The sequence below is a fragment of the Aulonocara stuartgranti genome (genome assembly GCF_965226115.1).
Source record: "Aulonocara stuartgranti genome assembly, chromosome: 4".
In the NCBI taxonomy this organism is placed as follows: domain Eukaryota; kingdom Metazoa; phylum Chordata; class Actinopteri; order Cichliformes; family Cichlidae; genus Aulonocara; species Aulonocara stuartgranti.
In genome coordinates, this window is record NC_138942.1 from 24,315,361 (window position 1) to 24,331,792 (window position 16,432).

At 40.8% G+C, this 16,432-nt stretch overlaps 1 protein-coding gene across 1 annotated transcript; it reads right to left on the reverse strand.

Moving 5' to 3' along the window:
• Positions 1-124: 124 nt before the first annotated feature.
• ccdc97 (coiled-coil domain containing 97) lies at positions 125-5,661 on the reverse strand. Its single transcript, XM_082529826.1, has 7 exons — positions 5,243-5,661; positions 4,953-5,129; positions 3,855-4,014; positions 3,674-3,762; positions 3,393-3,585; positions 3,139-3,262; positions 125-370 (listed from the first exon to the last, which is right to left on the reverse strand). The coding sequence occupies exons 1-7, from the start codon at positions 5,390-5,392 to the stop codon at positions 256-258; spliced, it is 1,008 nt and encodes a 335-aa protein (XP_082385952.1). The 5' UTR covers positions 5,393-5,661; the 3' UTR covers positions 125-255.
• Positions 5,662-16,432: the final 10,771 nt, after the last annotated feature.

Consider the following 16,432-nt stretch of genomic DNA (forward strand, 5'->3'; position numbering starts at 1 on the left):
ATTGGCTGCTTTGTCACTCATTTTCAGTCCACACAATACAAAGCAATCTGACACGCGTACATCTAAACCTAAATAAATGCATGTTTCTGTTGAGTTTTGAACAAGAAAATCATATTTATACAAATTTTCAAAAGACCCCAAAAACATGTTTATTACATCTTTTGTTTGTGTTCAGATGTCAAACTAAAAAATAGAATGGAAACTCTTTTTGTACATTTATATTTACAGTTCATTCATTTATTAATAACACGGGTACTATTCTGTCATATTTTCTTCCTCCTCTTCCTCTTCTTCGTCATCAAAATATTTATCCTCTGCATCTCTGTTGACAATGTCCAAGTTGTCATAGTCTGGATTCTCATCCACCTCCCTGTAACACAAACACATAAACACCTTAAGTCACTTTCAAAGCCCACAGTGTGGGATTTTTGTCATTTTCCACTGAACTTCAGTTTGTAACTTTTCCCCTCCTCTGGAGTCTCTTTACTAACTTGTATTAACATGTGTGATTTCACAACAGCTTGTGCAGCACAGCGTCAATATGAAACAAAACAGTTGTGAAAAAGTTCAGTTGTTAGTAATGTATTTTCAGTATGGAGCATACTTTGAGCATGTGTCACGCAACATGCCCAGACAAGTGGCAAACATGTCACTATGGTAACCATAAAGCTACAGGTCAAAGGAGCTTGCAAAGAAAAGCGTCTGGACTTCTTTAAGTTGCTTGAAGACGTTTCACCTCTCATCCGAGAAGCTTCTTCAGTTCTAAGGTCAAATGGTGGAGAGTCCCAGATATAAACCTAGTGGGAGTATCCCCCCACAGAGGGACAAAAGGACCCCCTGATGATCCTCTAATCGCCTGAGCCAAGGTGTGAAACTGGGTGTGGGTCCCAATCAGCCAGAGTTTCGGGTGTGTTCATTGTGAAACCTGGCCCCACCTTATCATGCGAATTCCTGAGATCAGATGGCCCAGGATGTGAGTGGGCGTTAAGGCGTCTGGGAAGGGATCTCAAAACTGGATTATAGATGGCAGAGAGTTGGTGTCGTAAACCCCCGCCTCTGTTCAAAGATGGTCGCTCACAGTGGACATAGATGGCTTCTTTCACTCCTCTTTCAAACCATCTGTCCTCTCTGTCCAAAATGTGAACATTGGCATCCTCGAAAGAGTGACCTTTATCCTTAAGATGCAGATGGACTGCTGAGTCTTGTCCTGTGGAGGTGGCTCTTCTGTGTTGTGCCATGCGCTTGTGAAGTGGCTGTTTGGTCTCTCCAATGTAGAGGTCTGGGCATTCCTCGCTGCACTGTACAGCATACACCACATTGTTAAGTCTGTGTTTTGGCGTTTTGTCTTTCGGGTGAACCAGTTTTTGTCTGAGCGTGTTTCTGAGTCTGAAATGCACCGGGATGTCATGCTTGGAGAAAACTCTCCTGAGTTTTTCTGATACACCGGCTACATAGGGGATGACAATGTTGTTGCGTCTGTCCTTCTTATCCTCCCTCGCTGGTGTCTGGTCTTCTTTTCTGTGCCTCTTTGCTGACTTTAAGAACGCAAAGAGGCGTTCTTAATAAGGTGGGGCCAGGTTTCACAATGAACACACCCGAAACTCTGGCTGATTGGGACCCACACCCAGTTTTACACCTTGGCTCAGGCGATTAGAGGATCATCAGGGGGTCCTTTTGTCCCTCTGTGGGGGGATACTCCCACTAGGTTTATATCTGGGACTCTCCACCATTTGACCTTAGAACTGAAGAAGCTTCTCGGATGAGAGGTGAAACGTCTTCAAGCAACTTAAAGAAGTCCAGACGCTTTTCTTTGCAAGCTCCTTTGACTACAATGACCTGGATGACTGAGAACCTTCACAGACATAAAGCTACAGATTCAAAAGAATTAGTAAGCGTTGAATTTTAGGCCAAACCGTGATCGTTTTCTAAACTTAAACCTGCAGCTTTTAATTCCTAACACCAACCAAGTTGTTTTTAGTGCCTGCACATAACCATGTAATGCATTTGGTATTGATAAAATGATTTTACACGTGGAAAGTACTGTGGAAAGAAAAATCTGTGTATATGTGTCCAGACAGATGAAAAATCGTGATCCAGGACACAAATGAATAAAATACAGGTCGTCTGTACCTCATGAACTGCCTTTAAACTGCGCTGAGCTTTAACAAAAATAACTTTGGCAGATTACGGAGTTCTGTTATTCTGTGAACTGATTAATCTATGAGGAATGATCATCTCAAAGCTTTAATAACAAAACTAGTTATTTTTTCAGCAACATTCTCAAAAAGCCTGCTTACTAATTTGAAAATCTTACATTACAAACACCTACAAACATACACTTAGGCTACGCTCACACTGCAGGCGAAAGCGCATCAAATCCGATTTTTTTTGACCCTATGCGACCCATATCCGATCATGGTATGACAGTGTGAACGGCACAAATCCGATATTTTCAAATCCGATCTGGGTCACTTTCATATGTGGTCCTGAATCCGATACATATCCGATGTTTTAGAAAGCGACTGCTGTTTGAACGGTCACTGACACAAGACAGACGCCAATTATCAGCTCCGGAGTAGCGCCCGAGAACACATCGTGAACGCTTCCTGGACATCCAGTGTAGATGTCAGTGAAACTGTTGGGAAGACAACGTGAACATTTTATTTGTACTGTATAATCTGCAGATTCTGACAGAAATCTGCAACTATCCTTTGAAGCACCGCTCCTCTAAAACAGCAATAAGGATCATTATTAGGTTATTTACATTATTATGTAAATAACAAAATAACTTAAAGCAAAAATTGGGAAACGTGAAGCCCGAAGTCTTTATATTAAGGGCCAAACCATACTGTTTGGTCTGAGTCTAAACAGAGCGTGTTGTGTGTGACGTCCTCTTTTGCGCATGTGGGCCACTTTGAGGGTTTTCACTAGAGCGCGTTTGCTGTCGCATTTTATTTGTAGTGTGAACAAGCAGACAAAAAAATTGGCTTTGATCAAAAAATTGGAATTGAGCATTAAGACCTGCAGTGTGAACGTAGCCTAATAGTCTGAGGAACTCGAGCTGTCAAAGGCAGCTTTAGGTTGGCTACAACGCGATGAAGAAGTCTTTGAACTGCTCCTGTGTGCTGTGTGACTGACCTATAGTTGAAATCCTTGTCTTTGCCATCCAGAAAACGCTGGTGCATCTGACTGATGAACTCCTCTCTGAGAAGAGCCTTCTCCTCTGGCGTCGGCTCCCATTCCTTCTGCTGGTCTCTGTCATCTACAGCATGAAACACAGAGCAGAATAAGAAAAGATGGAGGGAAAAGAAGAAGAAAAGAAAAAAGCCTAAATTTTCTTCTTTGCTTAACTTCAGTGTGAAGTTTTTTCTTCAACCCGAACTCTGACTGACCGTAGTCGTCGTCCTCCTCTTCTTCCTCCAGTGCGCCGTCTTCCTTCTCCTGCTCCTCCTGCAGACGATTTTGGATGAGTCGTTCCTGGTAGGAGTTGAGGAGCAGATTGGCGAGTCCTCCTGTACCTTGCCCCGGCTCCCCGGGTCCTCCCTGTGCACCATCCAGCATGGCCTCCTGGGAGCGCTGTAGCACCTGAAGCATTCATGAAGGTAATTAGAAAAATACTCTGAAATATACAAAAACATAATCACATATAAAACGCAAGATAAACAGAACTCACCTCTTCATCTGTCAGGTACTGGCCGATATACTGTTCGTACAGCAGCGGCTCCCTCATTCGCATCTGTTCTTCACTGAAGTACTGGCCGTCTAGAAGAGGAGGAATGGCACTATCAAAGACTAAAGCTATCTGCACAAATGCTGCATGGGTCCACTGTATCATTAACTGCTGCTGCCCCTACCCTTCTGCAGAGCCCTGAGGGCAGCATAGCGCTGATTCCTGACTCTGGTCCTGTCGGTGCGTCCTGCAGCCCGTCTCTGTATCACCTTGCTGTAGTGCTGTGCTCGTGGGTCTGAGCTGACATGTGCAAATGCTGAGAGATGCTGAGGCTTCAGGCAAGCCTGGAAATTGTAAGATGAAAAACAAAATATAATAATGGAATTCTTCACTTCTTTACCAACACCACAATATTTAGTTAATGTATTTTGAAACTGGATTTTTTGCAGACCTGTAATGTAAATGTTCCTGTCTGTAAAGAACTTTTGGGTCAGCTTCTGTTATTTAATGTGCTATAGGTAGACGTAACAGTCAACACACAGTCTCAGTGCATGTTTGAAGTACATCTTTTCTTTCTAAACAATAATAACAGTTTATTCAACACAATTCAGTGCTCTGCAAACTAAACTCAGAGGACAGAAGTATCAGTTGTATCGCACTAGTACAAACCCAATACCAATGCCAGCACTGGTATCAAAATGATATTTAGATCAATAGGCCCACCTCTACAGAGGAAGATTTAGTACTTAAAAAAAAAATATATAGCTCAACAACCATCAGCCAATGCTGTACTCTGCAAAATATACAAGGAATTTGTTCCCACTGAAAGTGAAAACAAGACACACTTCTTTCACTCCTTAAGGCAAAAACAAAGCTAAGTACAGCCAGGCTAAGGAGGAGGAGATGCTAACAGCTGATGATGTGTGACCCAAATGTCAACAAACGACTCCACTGTGTCATTTGAGCACTCGCTGGTTGCACTCCATATGACAGGAACACTAAAAGGGATGTGGGAATTACTGACACTAGCACTAACTAGGCTACTTTTTTGCTTAAATTTGATTCATGCTCTGTCCCTACTATTGAACTACAATGCTGGCACCTTGTTCCAACAGAGTAACACATTAAGTGATAAAGAGTGCCATCAATGGCAGCACGTCACTGGGAAAGAAGTTTGCCTTGATTTACTTATGAATGTCATTGCCTCTAAGCATCTATATTGGGCGATGTTGCCCTTCACTAACACACACACACACACACACGTTGAACTGTGGGCACATACATGGTACCTCTCCAGGAACACCAGCGGCCTGCTGCGGTACTGATGCAGCAGCTCCTCTCTGCGCTCCTGCACGGTCAGCTCAGCCTCTCCGATCTGCTGGCTCTTCACCAAGACGCCGCTCACAGCTATGGCCTCCATCATGGCATTCACACAGCTGGACTCGCTCAGGTTTATAATCTGTATGATGAGCAGAAAGAGTAAATCAGCGAGGCGTCATAATGGCAGACCGCACCTGACACTGTGGTTGAAAAGAAAAAACAAACAAACGCTGTTGTCGCTGATTGCTTCACCTGGATGTCCTGCACCACCCGCTGTGTGTCTTCAGAGCTGCTGGAGTCACATCTCCGTGGCAGTATTATCTCTTCTATTTTCCTCTCGTCTTCAGTCTCACACAAGCTTGGCTGTGTTTTAACAGGAGGGTCGATCTCTCCCCACATCATTAACCGCGGTGTCACTTAGCCACCGTCTTCCCAGGAGCTAACGATGGTTCACTAAGAAAAGCTCAGCCTACTGCCAACTTCCCCTGTTTGTTTCTTTTAAACGACCAATTAGTTTTTACAATTTAATGTAAAACCTCTTGGATGAGAAAATCTCTTTCATGGAAACCTCGCGTGTTATTTTACCTTTCACTTATTTTGTATAACGTTTCATCGCAATAACGGTCCGTCACTTTTGTGTGTCCCCTTTTCTCTGTGCAACCGAAAGAATTGTTCCTCCCCCACAGCCTTTTCTTTGATATGTATATGTCGCCACCTTGTGACAGACTTTAATACTTATAATTTTTTCCAAGATAGAGAAATATTTTAGAAATAAATATTAAACATAAATTGCACATGGGTCACCTCAGGTTTCTTTTTTATTATTTTATCAATTATTGCTTACATATCATACTGTGGTGTTTAATCACTGTATAGTCTATTATTTTAAATCTATGAAATCTATGATTTCAAATAATATGTTAGGTGATATGACCAGTATTTTTCCAAATATTATCAAGGTCAGGTTGAAATGTTTTCACCTTGAGGCTCTGTGCATGGCTTTGTCTTGGTTGAAGTGCTCTTCAGCAAGACAATGAACCCTAAACTGCTTCTGTGTGCAAGGACTGTTCAGCTTTAGAGAGATAAGTGATAGGTCACAGCTGTCCTCTGTCTGAGAGCCACTCTGGAGAGTAAGAGCCTCTTCTTACTCTCCAGACTTTCAGGTGTGACTGTGAAGCATGAAAATCGAAGAAGGGAGAAAAAGAAGAGGAGGTACAGCAGGATTTGGCATTCAAGGCCAGTCTTTGAAAACAAACAAACAAACAAACAAAGCTGCTCTTGTAATGGAAATGATGCGTCTTGTGGTCAGGGTTGGAATTACTATGTTGTATTTTTGCAAAAGTGCATTTTACTATTAAGAGCTGTTGGATGGATTCGTGGTTTCACCTTTGCTGCAACTTCTGAGGGCTGGTAGATCTACATCTTGTTGTGGTAGAACTGAGGAACAAAATATGAATTTACTTTAACACTAAATGTGTATTATGCCATTTCTCCAACTAGTAATACTAAGTAAAATAAAATAAAATAAAATAAAGGTCGATTGCTGCTGCTATTTGGGTTAAGAGTGAACATTCTTTTTTTTTTTAAATTGGTGAATGCTATGAGATAATGCTTGCAGAGTTTTTCTCTGTGTTTGGCTAAAACTTCTTGTGGAATTCATTTAAAATAAACTGTTGTATGAAGTGCACCTCCAACTTTAACCCATTGGTGGTGCTGGAGTTTTTGAGCCATGGGCATAAAACTTAGTGGAAAGTATCAGAGGGTTATCATCAACCAGATTTCAAAATATTTTAGCATGCAGTTTTCAGATCAACCATATACTTCAATGGCAGGAGAACATGAGGGAGATGATTAAAGAAAAAGAATCAGCGTGGATAATGTTTAACCCATAGTATCATCTTCTTCTCTAGCCTTGTTTTGGTGTTTCAGAGGTGTTACAGTGAGCTCACAGTAATCTGACACAGCTGTTCAAATGACTGTACTATTTAGACAGGAGTATGCTGCGGGCCCCTTTTCAAAATGGCACGTCTCCACCCGCTGGACAGCAAAAGTACTACAACTCTCATTTCTGCAAGATAGAAACAAATACGAATCTATGGTGTCTGGTTAATGAACACACACTGTTCTCTCTAGACAAGTGTTACTCTCCATCAAGTCCCATTTTTAAAGCTCTACAGCACATGTATGTGTGTGTCTGTAATCCCAGCACCTGTGATAAAGAGGTCCTGCGTATATTGATGTGGCCAGCTGGTCCTGCTATTTAAACCCATGGCAGAGAGTAAGGGAGTTTAGAGGAAAGAGAGATGTAATATCAGAGGAGGCGTGGGGGAGATATGAGGGCTGAGTGTTGACAGAGGAAAAGGGTTAAACTTAGGGGCCAAGAAAAGAGCAAATCACTTTATGAGTATTTCATTATATCGATCTGTATTTACAGCACTATAGCTGCAGGCATTATACATTAGACTGGTATGTTAGAGAAAAGTGAAAGAAATGAGGTGAAATAGACCATCCACACAACCTTAAAAAACAAATCACAAAAAATTATGTGCTGACTAAAATATGGAAAGCAAACCGGTGAGCATAAAATGATCGGAACCCAAAGTGCAGTTTTCACTGTGACAGAACTTTGTGCATCTTTCTGAGCTGTCAAAGCAAGGTCCCATTATTGTGAATAGTTTGCAAAAAAACCCTGAGCCTCTAATTCATTCTGTTTGCTTTCCATGTACACTTCAGGTTGACTGACACGTGAATCAATAGTTAATAACTGTATTTTGGTTTTGCAGTCAATTATTTCTCAGGGGAACCCAAAGGGAGAGAAAAAAAGATACAGATAAACATGCCAAAAATGGATACCACTGAGTCAACAGCTAATTAAAATTGTAATTGCTCAGTTACTTTCTTACAGGAGACAATGGAGTCTTTATTAGGAAAGCAGAAATAAATAGAAGGCAGAAGTGGTTATGGCACAGTCATAATAACATAACAGTACCACCAGGGGGAAGAGCAGCAGTCTGGATGATGAAAATATAGAAGAGGTTGATTTATGTGCGTAGTATAGTTTAGGTTTCAAAGATAAAATAGACTAGACCTGGTTTTATTTTTTAATCCATTTAAAGAGTTTGTGTGACATGATGATGAAATATTAGACTTGAAATAAATAAACAGCATCCATCGACTAGCTACCTGGATACATATTCTTTTGTGTACTGCAGCCTTTAATTTCCTGTATTCATTCGAGGTCTGTCAGTAGTATTGAGTCAGCTTCTAAATGAACGCACAAGATGACTCATTAGATTACTGCGACCGCTTCTAGGCAATGACTTTTGACACCTGGTCTTATAATTTCCTCTTTGTGACACAGCAGAGAATCATTTTAGATATTGATGAACACATTGTGTTTGACAGTGACGGAGAGCAGAGGGGAGAAGGTGGCCCAGTAATTACAACTGCGTTGGTTGTAAGCAACGTTTGGTTTATTTATCACTTGTTTGGACTGCCGCTTTGTTATTTTATGATCTTTACCTTATAACATAAAGCGCCTTGGGGCTGCAATACTGCTCAGCATGCGGAAACAGTCATCTGAGACTATGGTAAACATAACAGAGCACTGAGCAGCTGAAGGGTTGGGTGAAAAAACAGGCCAGAAAGAAAGGAAATATCACCAGGCGACCAAAAACGTATCTAAAATGAACTAACTTCTGACTATGTCACAATGTTAAATTATACCTTTGAACCATCTAATGAAAAAGGTTATCATAGTTTGCTTCCATGTGTGCAGGGCCCAATAACAAGTTATTGCAGATTTTAAAGGTCAGTGGAGTTGTGACTGTTTCCTCAACTTTTTGTTAAGAGAAATGTATTTTTCATTGTACGTGCCAGCTAAAATCCTTTTATGTACGCCTTTACATTTGCCTTTAGAGGTGATGCACACAGTACTGTGTGCCAGTTATGAGCTACCCTCATTTCTTTATATTTTGCTTCCAAGGAGCCAGACTTTCTCGTGCTTTTTCAAAGTGCTCTGTATAGTTCTCCGGGCTTTTTAAAGATCTTCTGTTGGCTGCTTTTTTCATCCATTTTTAGGCCAGCCTTGGTGCCTGACCATTTTGAAGGAAGCATAAAATAGGCCTCTAACTCAAGAGATGATCCACGGTTGTGTTTAAATGTAGCAAAGCGCCAGTTTCAAATTGTATCCTTAGGTACTTTGTATTTAGCTTCCTGTTGAACAAGAAGATCATTTGTTGCAGTTTCTTTAGTTTAATCTATAAAAAATGCAAAAGTTAAGACAGTTTGACAGGCAATTACCTTGTTGCTATTTTTCCACCAACAAGATAATTCCCAAAGTGCTATAAGCATAAGCATCTCAACACGATGTGCAGTTTGTCCTTAAAAAATTTGAGGAAACTGGACAAGTGGAGGGAAAAAGAAGGAGGAGCAGCCCTAAAAGAAAACTATCTGTAGCTGATGAACAACATCTGAAAGTCACGAAGAGGAAAAAATCTGACAAAGGACCTGACAGATGCATCTGAATGCTCTACTGATACACCTATTGTTCACTAAAGCCTCACCAGAAATGGTCTCAGTAGAAGGTTGGTTGTCAAGAAGCCATTATTATGGAAGGAAGCAGAGAGGAAAGGCTGAGGCATGCCACATTAGAGAAGAACTGGAAATCAGTGGCAACAGGTCAGATGGAGTGATGAATCAACATTTCTAATATTTGTTTCAAATATTTGTCAGTATCTACAACAGAGCTCAGCAGAGAGGTAAAACAATAAGCATCGAAAGCCATCTTTAAAAGGCAGCGGAGGCTTTGTCATGGTTTGGGGCTGCATTTCAACCAAAAGTACCATCTGATTTAGATTCACCGTGCAATACTATCTTCAAAGCATCTGATGGCAACACCGTCATTCATGACAATGATCCCAAACACCCTCGGAATGGATACCTGGATAGAAAAACACACAATGGAACACTATTGTCTGTTCCTCGACACAAAGTTTGACCACCCATGGCAATAGTGAGGTCATCATCTGGCCTCCTAAGAGCCCGGACCTCAACATTTTTGAAGCAGTGTGGGATCATCTTCAAAGACAACAGAACAAAGGCAGCCAACATCTAAAGAAGAGCTTTGAATGTCCTTCACCAGGTCTGGAGAACTATTCCTGAACACTACTTTAAGAAATTATAAGAAAGCTGCCAAAGAGAGTTCAGGCAATGCTGAAGAATAAAGGTGGTCAAACCAATTGTTGAAGAGCTTATTAGAATTGTACAGCAATGTTTTTGCCTTGTGTACTGTATTTCCATATGTGTTTGCATAGTTTTCAATAATTCACCTTCACCTATTTCCCATTTTCCCAGCTAAATATAAAAAATCAGACATGACTCAAGAGTGATGCATAGAACTGTATTTCAGCATGGAGTTTCATTACTGTCCTTCACAGCAGTCCTTCAGACAGATATCTCCCATGTTATTATGCTGGCTGAGTTGGCACAAGGATGAAGGTAACAGCTCAAAGCTTTTTAGTTGAGTGAGCTAATGTTTTGTTCCTGTCAAATGCTGTAAAGCAGCACCGGAATGGAGACTTCCATAACAGTGCTTTGTTATACAGCACTTACCAAATATACTTTCAGATCCCCACAGCAATACATTTACGACATATTGAGAATCATCGCCAGCACAATATATCAATGTCTGATCAATTTTGAGATTTGGGAGATTTCTGGCACAACTTCAACTACAAAGTTCTTGGAGTATCGACTAAAATCTAAAGAGGTGCAATCGCCAGTGGCAATTTTAACATGTATTTAATACATTTCAGCTTGTGGGTTTCATAAAGCTCATTATAAGCTATTACAGAAAAAAAATAGGTTAAATGTAGAGTAGAAAAAACTAAATGATTAATAATAGCTGTCTGACATACTGATCACAAATGAGACATTATTGGATAATATGTTCATGTGGTTTAAAGACAGTCATGCTTCCCTGGCAATAGATGAATGAACTGGAGAAGTGCGACCTTTATGACAACCCCAATGAGGCCACAAGCTGAGGTCAGTCAAACAATAAACTTGTTCTATATACTTTTATACTTTTGCTGAAGCTTTATTCTCTTTAATTTAGCCAATTGTTGATACTTTTCACCAAACCTTATTCTTCAAATCACCCAGGCACCCTCAAATACCACTCTTACCTCTATGAGGCCCAATGGTGATTTGAAAATCTGTCACTAAAACATTCACCCTGGTTGTTCCTTTGTTTGAATGGTCAAGAACTATGACTTCTTCAAGAACTACTCTGAGATCTGTTATGTTTATTTATGTTTTTTAATCCACAGATTATCATCTGCAATTATCTGGAACAACAAGAGATAGCCCTCTGTGTGGGAGATTCACAATTCTCTTTGCTGGCTTTCATCTCAGTGCTTACAACTGATATCAGGACACGCACTTTAAAAAGTTTGACTCAGATATAAAGCAATGTAAACATATTTAGTCTTAATAATAAGTCTTAATCTTGCACTTACATTGCTTATACAGATACATTAGTGTCGAGCAGAGTTAAACAGTTTGTGCATGTAGATAGACTCTTTGTGACAGGAAACAATTGCACACACAAAACACACGAGCACATGCAGCAGAGCAGGATTAGCCCTGGCAGCATTTTGGTTGGAGCCTTATCTGAAGTAATGGTGGATGAGAGTCTTGATTCATTTTCCCCTCTCCTGTCACACTGAGGAGTTCTTTGCCTGGGGACAACACTTCTCGCATAATAACACCCTCAGTATCAAGAACACACTTGGGAGTCATCCTGCATGTTTAACACAAATATGCAGATTCTCACCATATGATCTTATCATTTACAAATCCACATGCTTTATCATGTGTTTTCATCTTCAGCTTGCTCTTTGTTTTTGAAGCACAGGCAATAATATATATATATATATATATATATATATATATATATTTTACATAATGCAAACATGACAAGTACCATCGGCTCCTTGTAATGCTAACTGACAGATGAGAATAGAGCGCTTAGTTTTTTTCACCTTGAAAAGGCTCTCTTTTAATGTCATGTCATATTAGTTGATGTCACCTGGGACAGGGCGTTAATAATGGAGATGAATGGAACTGTCAGTGGAAGGGAACAGGTGTTTTATACTGACATGCAGGCACAGAGAGGAGAAGACAGTCGCGCTGAAGGAAAGTGATAAAGGCAACATGAACGGCTGCAGGCAAGTATACTGTATACACTTTAATTAGGCACTGGGAGAAAACAGATCATCTTGGGAAAGAGATACACAGCTACGTATTTTCCAAGAGGAGTGTACCACTACACTCTCCTGCTGAATGTCAAAACCACAACTGAAGACCCTTCAGTTCACTAGATGGAAATACAAAATTGGTTAAAAAATCCACTAGAAACTAACATTTTTTGGCATATTTTGGCAGCAATATTGGAAACAATTACAATGTACTTTAACCTACTTTGATGCTCCATATTTTCTTTTTGCGGCAGTGGTCCAACAGGGCAAGCAGTGCTTGTCCAGTGAAATCCAAACCAGAAATTTCAATAAGGAGAAATTCACTGGAAAACATTGACTAGATTTGTTTAAGTACAAAGCTTTTATCATATTATATTAATATAATTATATCCTATTTGGCAACTGGACTCTATGCTGAGGTAGCAGAGCAGAGCAGAGGAGGAAGCGGGAGAAGACCTGTGCAGTCTAGATGCTTGTGGTAGTAGAAATGGAACAAGTGGAAGATTGATCTCTGATTAACGCAGTGGAGATGGGGAAGAGCTGAAGAATAAGAATTGATTTTGACAGCATGGGAAAGAAGTGATTAAAATAATAGACTAAAACCCAAATAGCTTTGGATACAGGCAGGCAAGTGCATACAGATCTTTGTTGTTGAAAGTACGCACAAGTTTATCAATTTGAAAGTTCAAACTTGTCGAGCTGAGAGGACAGCAGCTGTTTCTGGTTGTTGCACATGTGCATTGCAGATAAATCTCTCGTGTTTGACGGGAAATTTATAGAACACTAGTGAACTAGACAAGCTACTGTTTGCTTTGGTTTCAGTGCACTGAGATCAGTTGCTATTCTTTGCAATGTGTAGAAACAGAGCCAGTGTTTGCAAGTAAATGTGTTATCATCAAAGCCTGGATGATAGAGCTGGGACATCAAATGCAAATCCACTCTTCTGCATAAGTCATCACATGCCATGGCTCTGGCTGTAGCTTGAGCAAAAGCCACATAAACAGCTTGTCCTCACTAGATTTTAAAGCAGTTTATAGATGAAAAGCTGCCCTTTTCCTTCTCCTTCTCCTCCTTTTGTGATAGCTATTATAGTTTTGCATTTTTTAATTTCTATTTATTTTTATTTAATTTTACATTTTCAGTGCAGTTTAGTTTAAAGCCTAGGTTATACTCTGTTGTGGACACAGACACAGAAAGATAGACCTCTGATAGTGGAATAGTCATTCTTTTTATACTTCTTTGACATCCACTCGAGGTCTGCCGTCTGGGGACCAGGTCTAGTTGGTGCCCAAAAACAATCAGGTGCACGAACATCCGTAAGAACCATTATGCTAACCATCTGATAATGTAATTTTTATGTCACTGGGTCCTGAGTGGGCCCTAGCAGACTCATAGACATGGAAAGCATAATCCCTGCTTAGATCATTTTTATGATTCAAAAATGTATTACATGTAATAGTCATTAGACTTTAGTTTAGTTTTTTTCAAAGTAAACATTATCTTTTAAGTGAATTTATTCGCATCATCTAAGGTGAGGGTTTGGTATCTTTCCATGATTACTTTTCGATTTTTGGTTACTTTCCTAATCCAAACTCCAAATAAACTCTGTCAAACATTGTGAGCAGAAAAAGAGGAAATAAAAGTCAGACAGCTGGACAGAAAGACAAAAAAATAAATTAAAAAAAAGCTGACAAAAAATGATGACGGGCACATGGAGTGGCAGCAGCTGTTGAGATGTTGGATGTATCACTGACACCACACTGAGCTCAGAGCAGAAGTGCAAAGTGAGAGGAATTTGGTGAGGAGAACGCGTGTGCGTGTATTTGTGTTCAGATGCGCCTGCTTGTGTCTATCAACGGCTGAGTGACTGAGTACAGCAACAGCTGTGACAGACCTCTCGAGCACAGCTTCACTGATATACGACACACATGAAGGCATGCACACGCGACTTAGTCAGTCCTGTAGCAACAGCAAATCCAGGAGACGCTCTTCTAAAGCACAGCATTGGAGTTTGTATAGTTTGCATTCATCTACTCTCTTTTTTAAAAAAAAAAAACTCTATTAAGGATTTTCTTCTACACATTCTCGCTTTTGTTTTTGCTGAATCTAATCAAGGAGTTCTTCAAAAGAAGTGGTTGGAAATGGCTGTTTTGATGAGAACAAATCTCTTTTGATCATGACTGACACCAGAAATGTTGCAGATTTCTTCTTCTTTCACTTTTCTCTACTTTGAAGGATATTCCTTCATTTCAGTCACAACAATGGTCTCCCAGAGCTTGACTCTTTAAGCGGATTGCTTTGTTTTGGGGGGATTTCAAGGCTGCAGAAATCCAGCACCTGGACTAAACTGATGTCCACCATTGGCTGTCGTTCCTATTGTGGTGTTTTTGTGGATGACTCACTCAGGGGTAATTTTCCAGTTTGCTAACGCTCGCCATGCTGGAGCACCCTCCATGTGTCCGGATTGACCCTGCCCCTTTCAGGCCTCAGCCAATCAGATGCAACATGGATAAGCCAGATATGTGTTTTGAGTTAGAGCGCCAAGCCTGTCAGAGTCTCAGACAAGGTGGGATACCTGTTTCTAGTCACGTTTCCAGTTCACAGCACATGAACATTTTTAGAGCTGCACTCACACAACACATGAGGATTTGAAAATGTGTGTAGCTCAGTTTGATTGTATTAGTAGTTCTTTTTAAGTAAAGAAATTTTGTGAAAATGTACACTGAATATTTGTAGATATTACATCAACTGTTTTAAAAATTTAGGCTTTCCCATCAAAGAATAGAGGTTTATTTTCTGGGCCGAGGTGTTAATGGGATCAAATATCCTGCTAGTGCCTTGGTTACAGTTGGGGCACAGCCAGCCTGGGCACAGCACACGTCGCCTTGAGCAGATGAACCGAGCAACCTGTTGGCTGGAGGTCCCTGGGCCTTGAATCAAAGTATCTGAACAGAGAGGAGTGTGGACCAATTTAGACAAGGACAAACTCCAAGAGGCTTTAGTTTCTTTTCATTAAAAATTTAAAGGCATGTTATGGTGCATTGCCACAGTTTCAGTTATTGAAAAATATGCAATAACTAATAAATAGCAAAATAACAGCCGCAGCTATGCCTAGCAGAGACTGCCCATGCATCCTTTCACCACATCGCTTCTCACGTTTTCCCATCAGACCGTGTGTGCACAACCTTTTAAGCTGTCCTTACACTTTATGTACTTGTGTGCGAGTTGGCAGTTTACAGTAATGTTCCTCTTAATTCACAGGGCGGTCTAGAGGGATTGGGTTTCGAGTGGTTACAGCATGGTCGGAAATAGAAAACTTGTGGGGCGGAGGAGAGAGGGGGGACACAGAGGCAGACCACAGGTTGGGGGCAGACAAGAGAGTCTGAACTGCCCACTACATCGTGTTTACCATACAGAAGACTCCTTAGGAAACAAGAAAAGACTGATGGATAAATACACACTGTAACTGACTGTCTCTCCACAACTTTGAAATAGAGGTGGTCCACAAATCCATGCACATTCAATTTAATGTAGAAAGCACTCTGAGTGAACTGTTCACACAGAAGTGAACCAGATGTGATACATCGGCTAGTCATTATCACTGTCACACATGCAAAGCGGTCAAATATGTGAAAATAATTGTATTATTGTTATATATATTTGGAGGCCCCGGGGCAGACCCAGGACACGCTGGAGAGATTATATCTCTCAGCTGGCCTGGGAACGCCTTGGTATTCCCCCGGATAAGCTGGAGGAGGTGGCTGGGGAGAGGGAGGTCTGGGCCTCTCTGCTTAGGCTGCTGCCCCCGCGACCCGGCCTCGGATAAAGCGGATGAAGATGGATGGATGGATGGATATTTGACTACCTCCTGTACTTGTACCTCTGTGTCCTCAATGAGTGTTTTGGACACCTCATCATGCATCAATTAAGATGTGAATTGACATCATTAAACAGGTTCTGTCAGGGAGGCTGTGTGTCAGACAGGAGTTGGATCCAAGATGCAGGATTCAAAGGACAGAAAGTAAACTAAAAAGCAGCTTTAACGCTGAGCCTGAACAAAGCACACAACATCAAAGACTAGAAACGAGGAAACCGAAGCTACAAATCTTCTAAGAAACCACACTGGCAGGGAGGACACAGCCATGAGGAAGAATGTGACAAGGGTCAAGGAAATACTGAG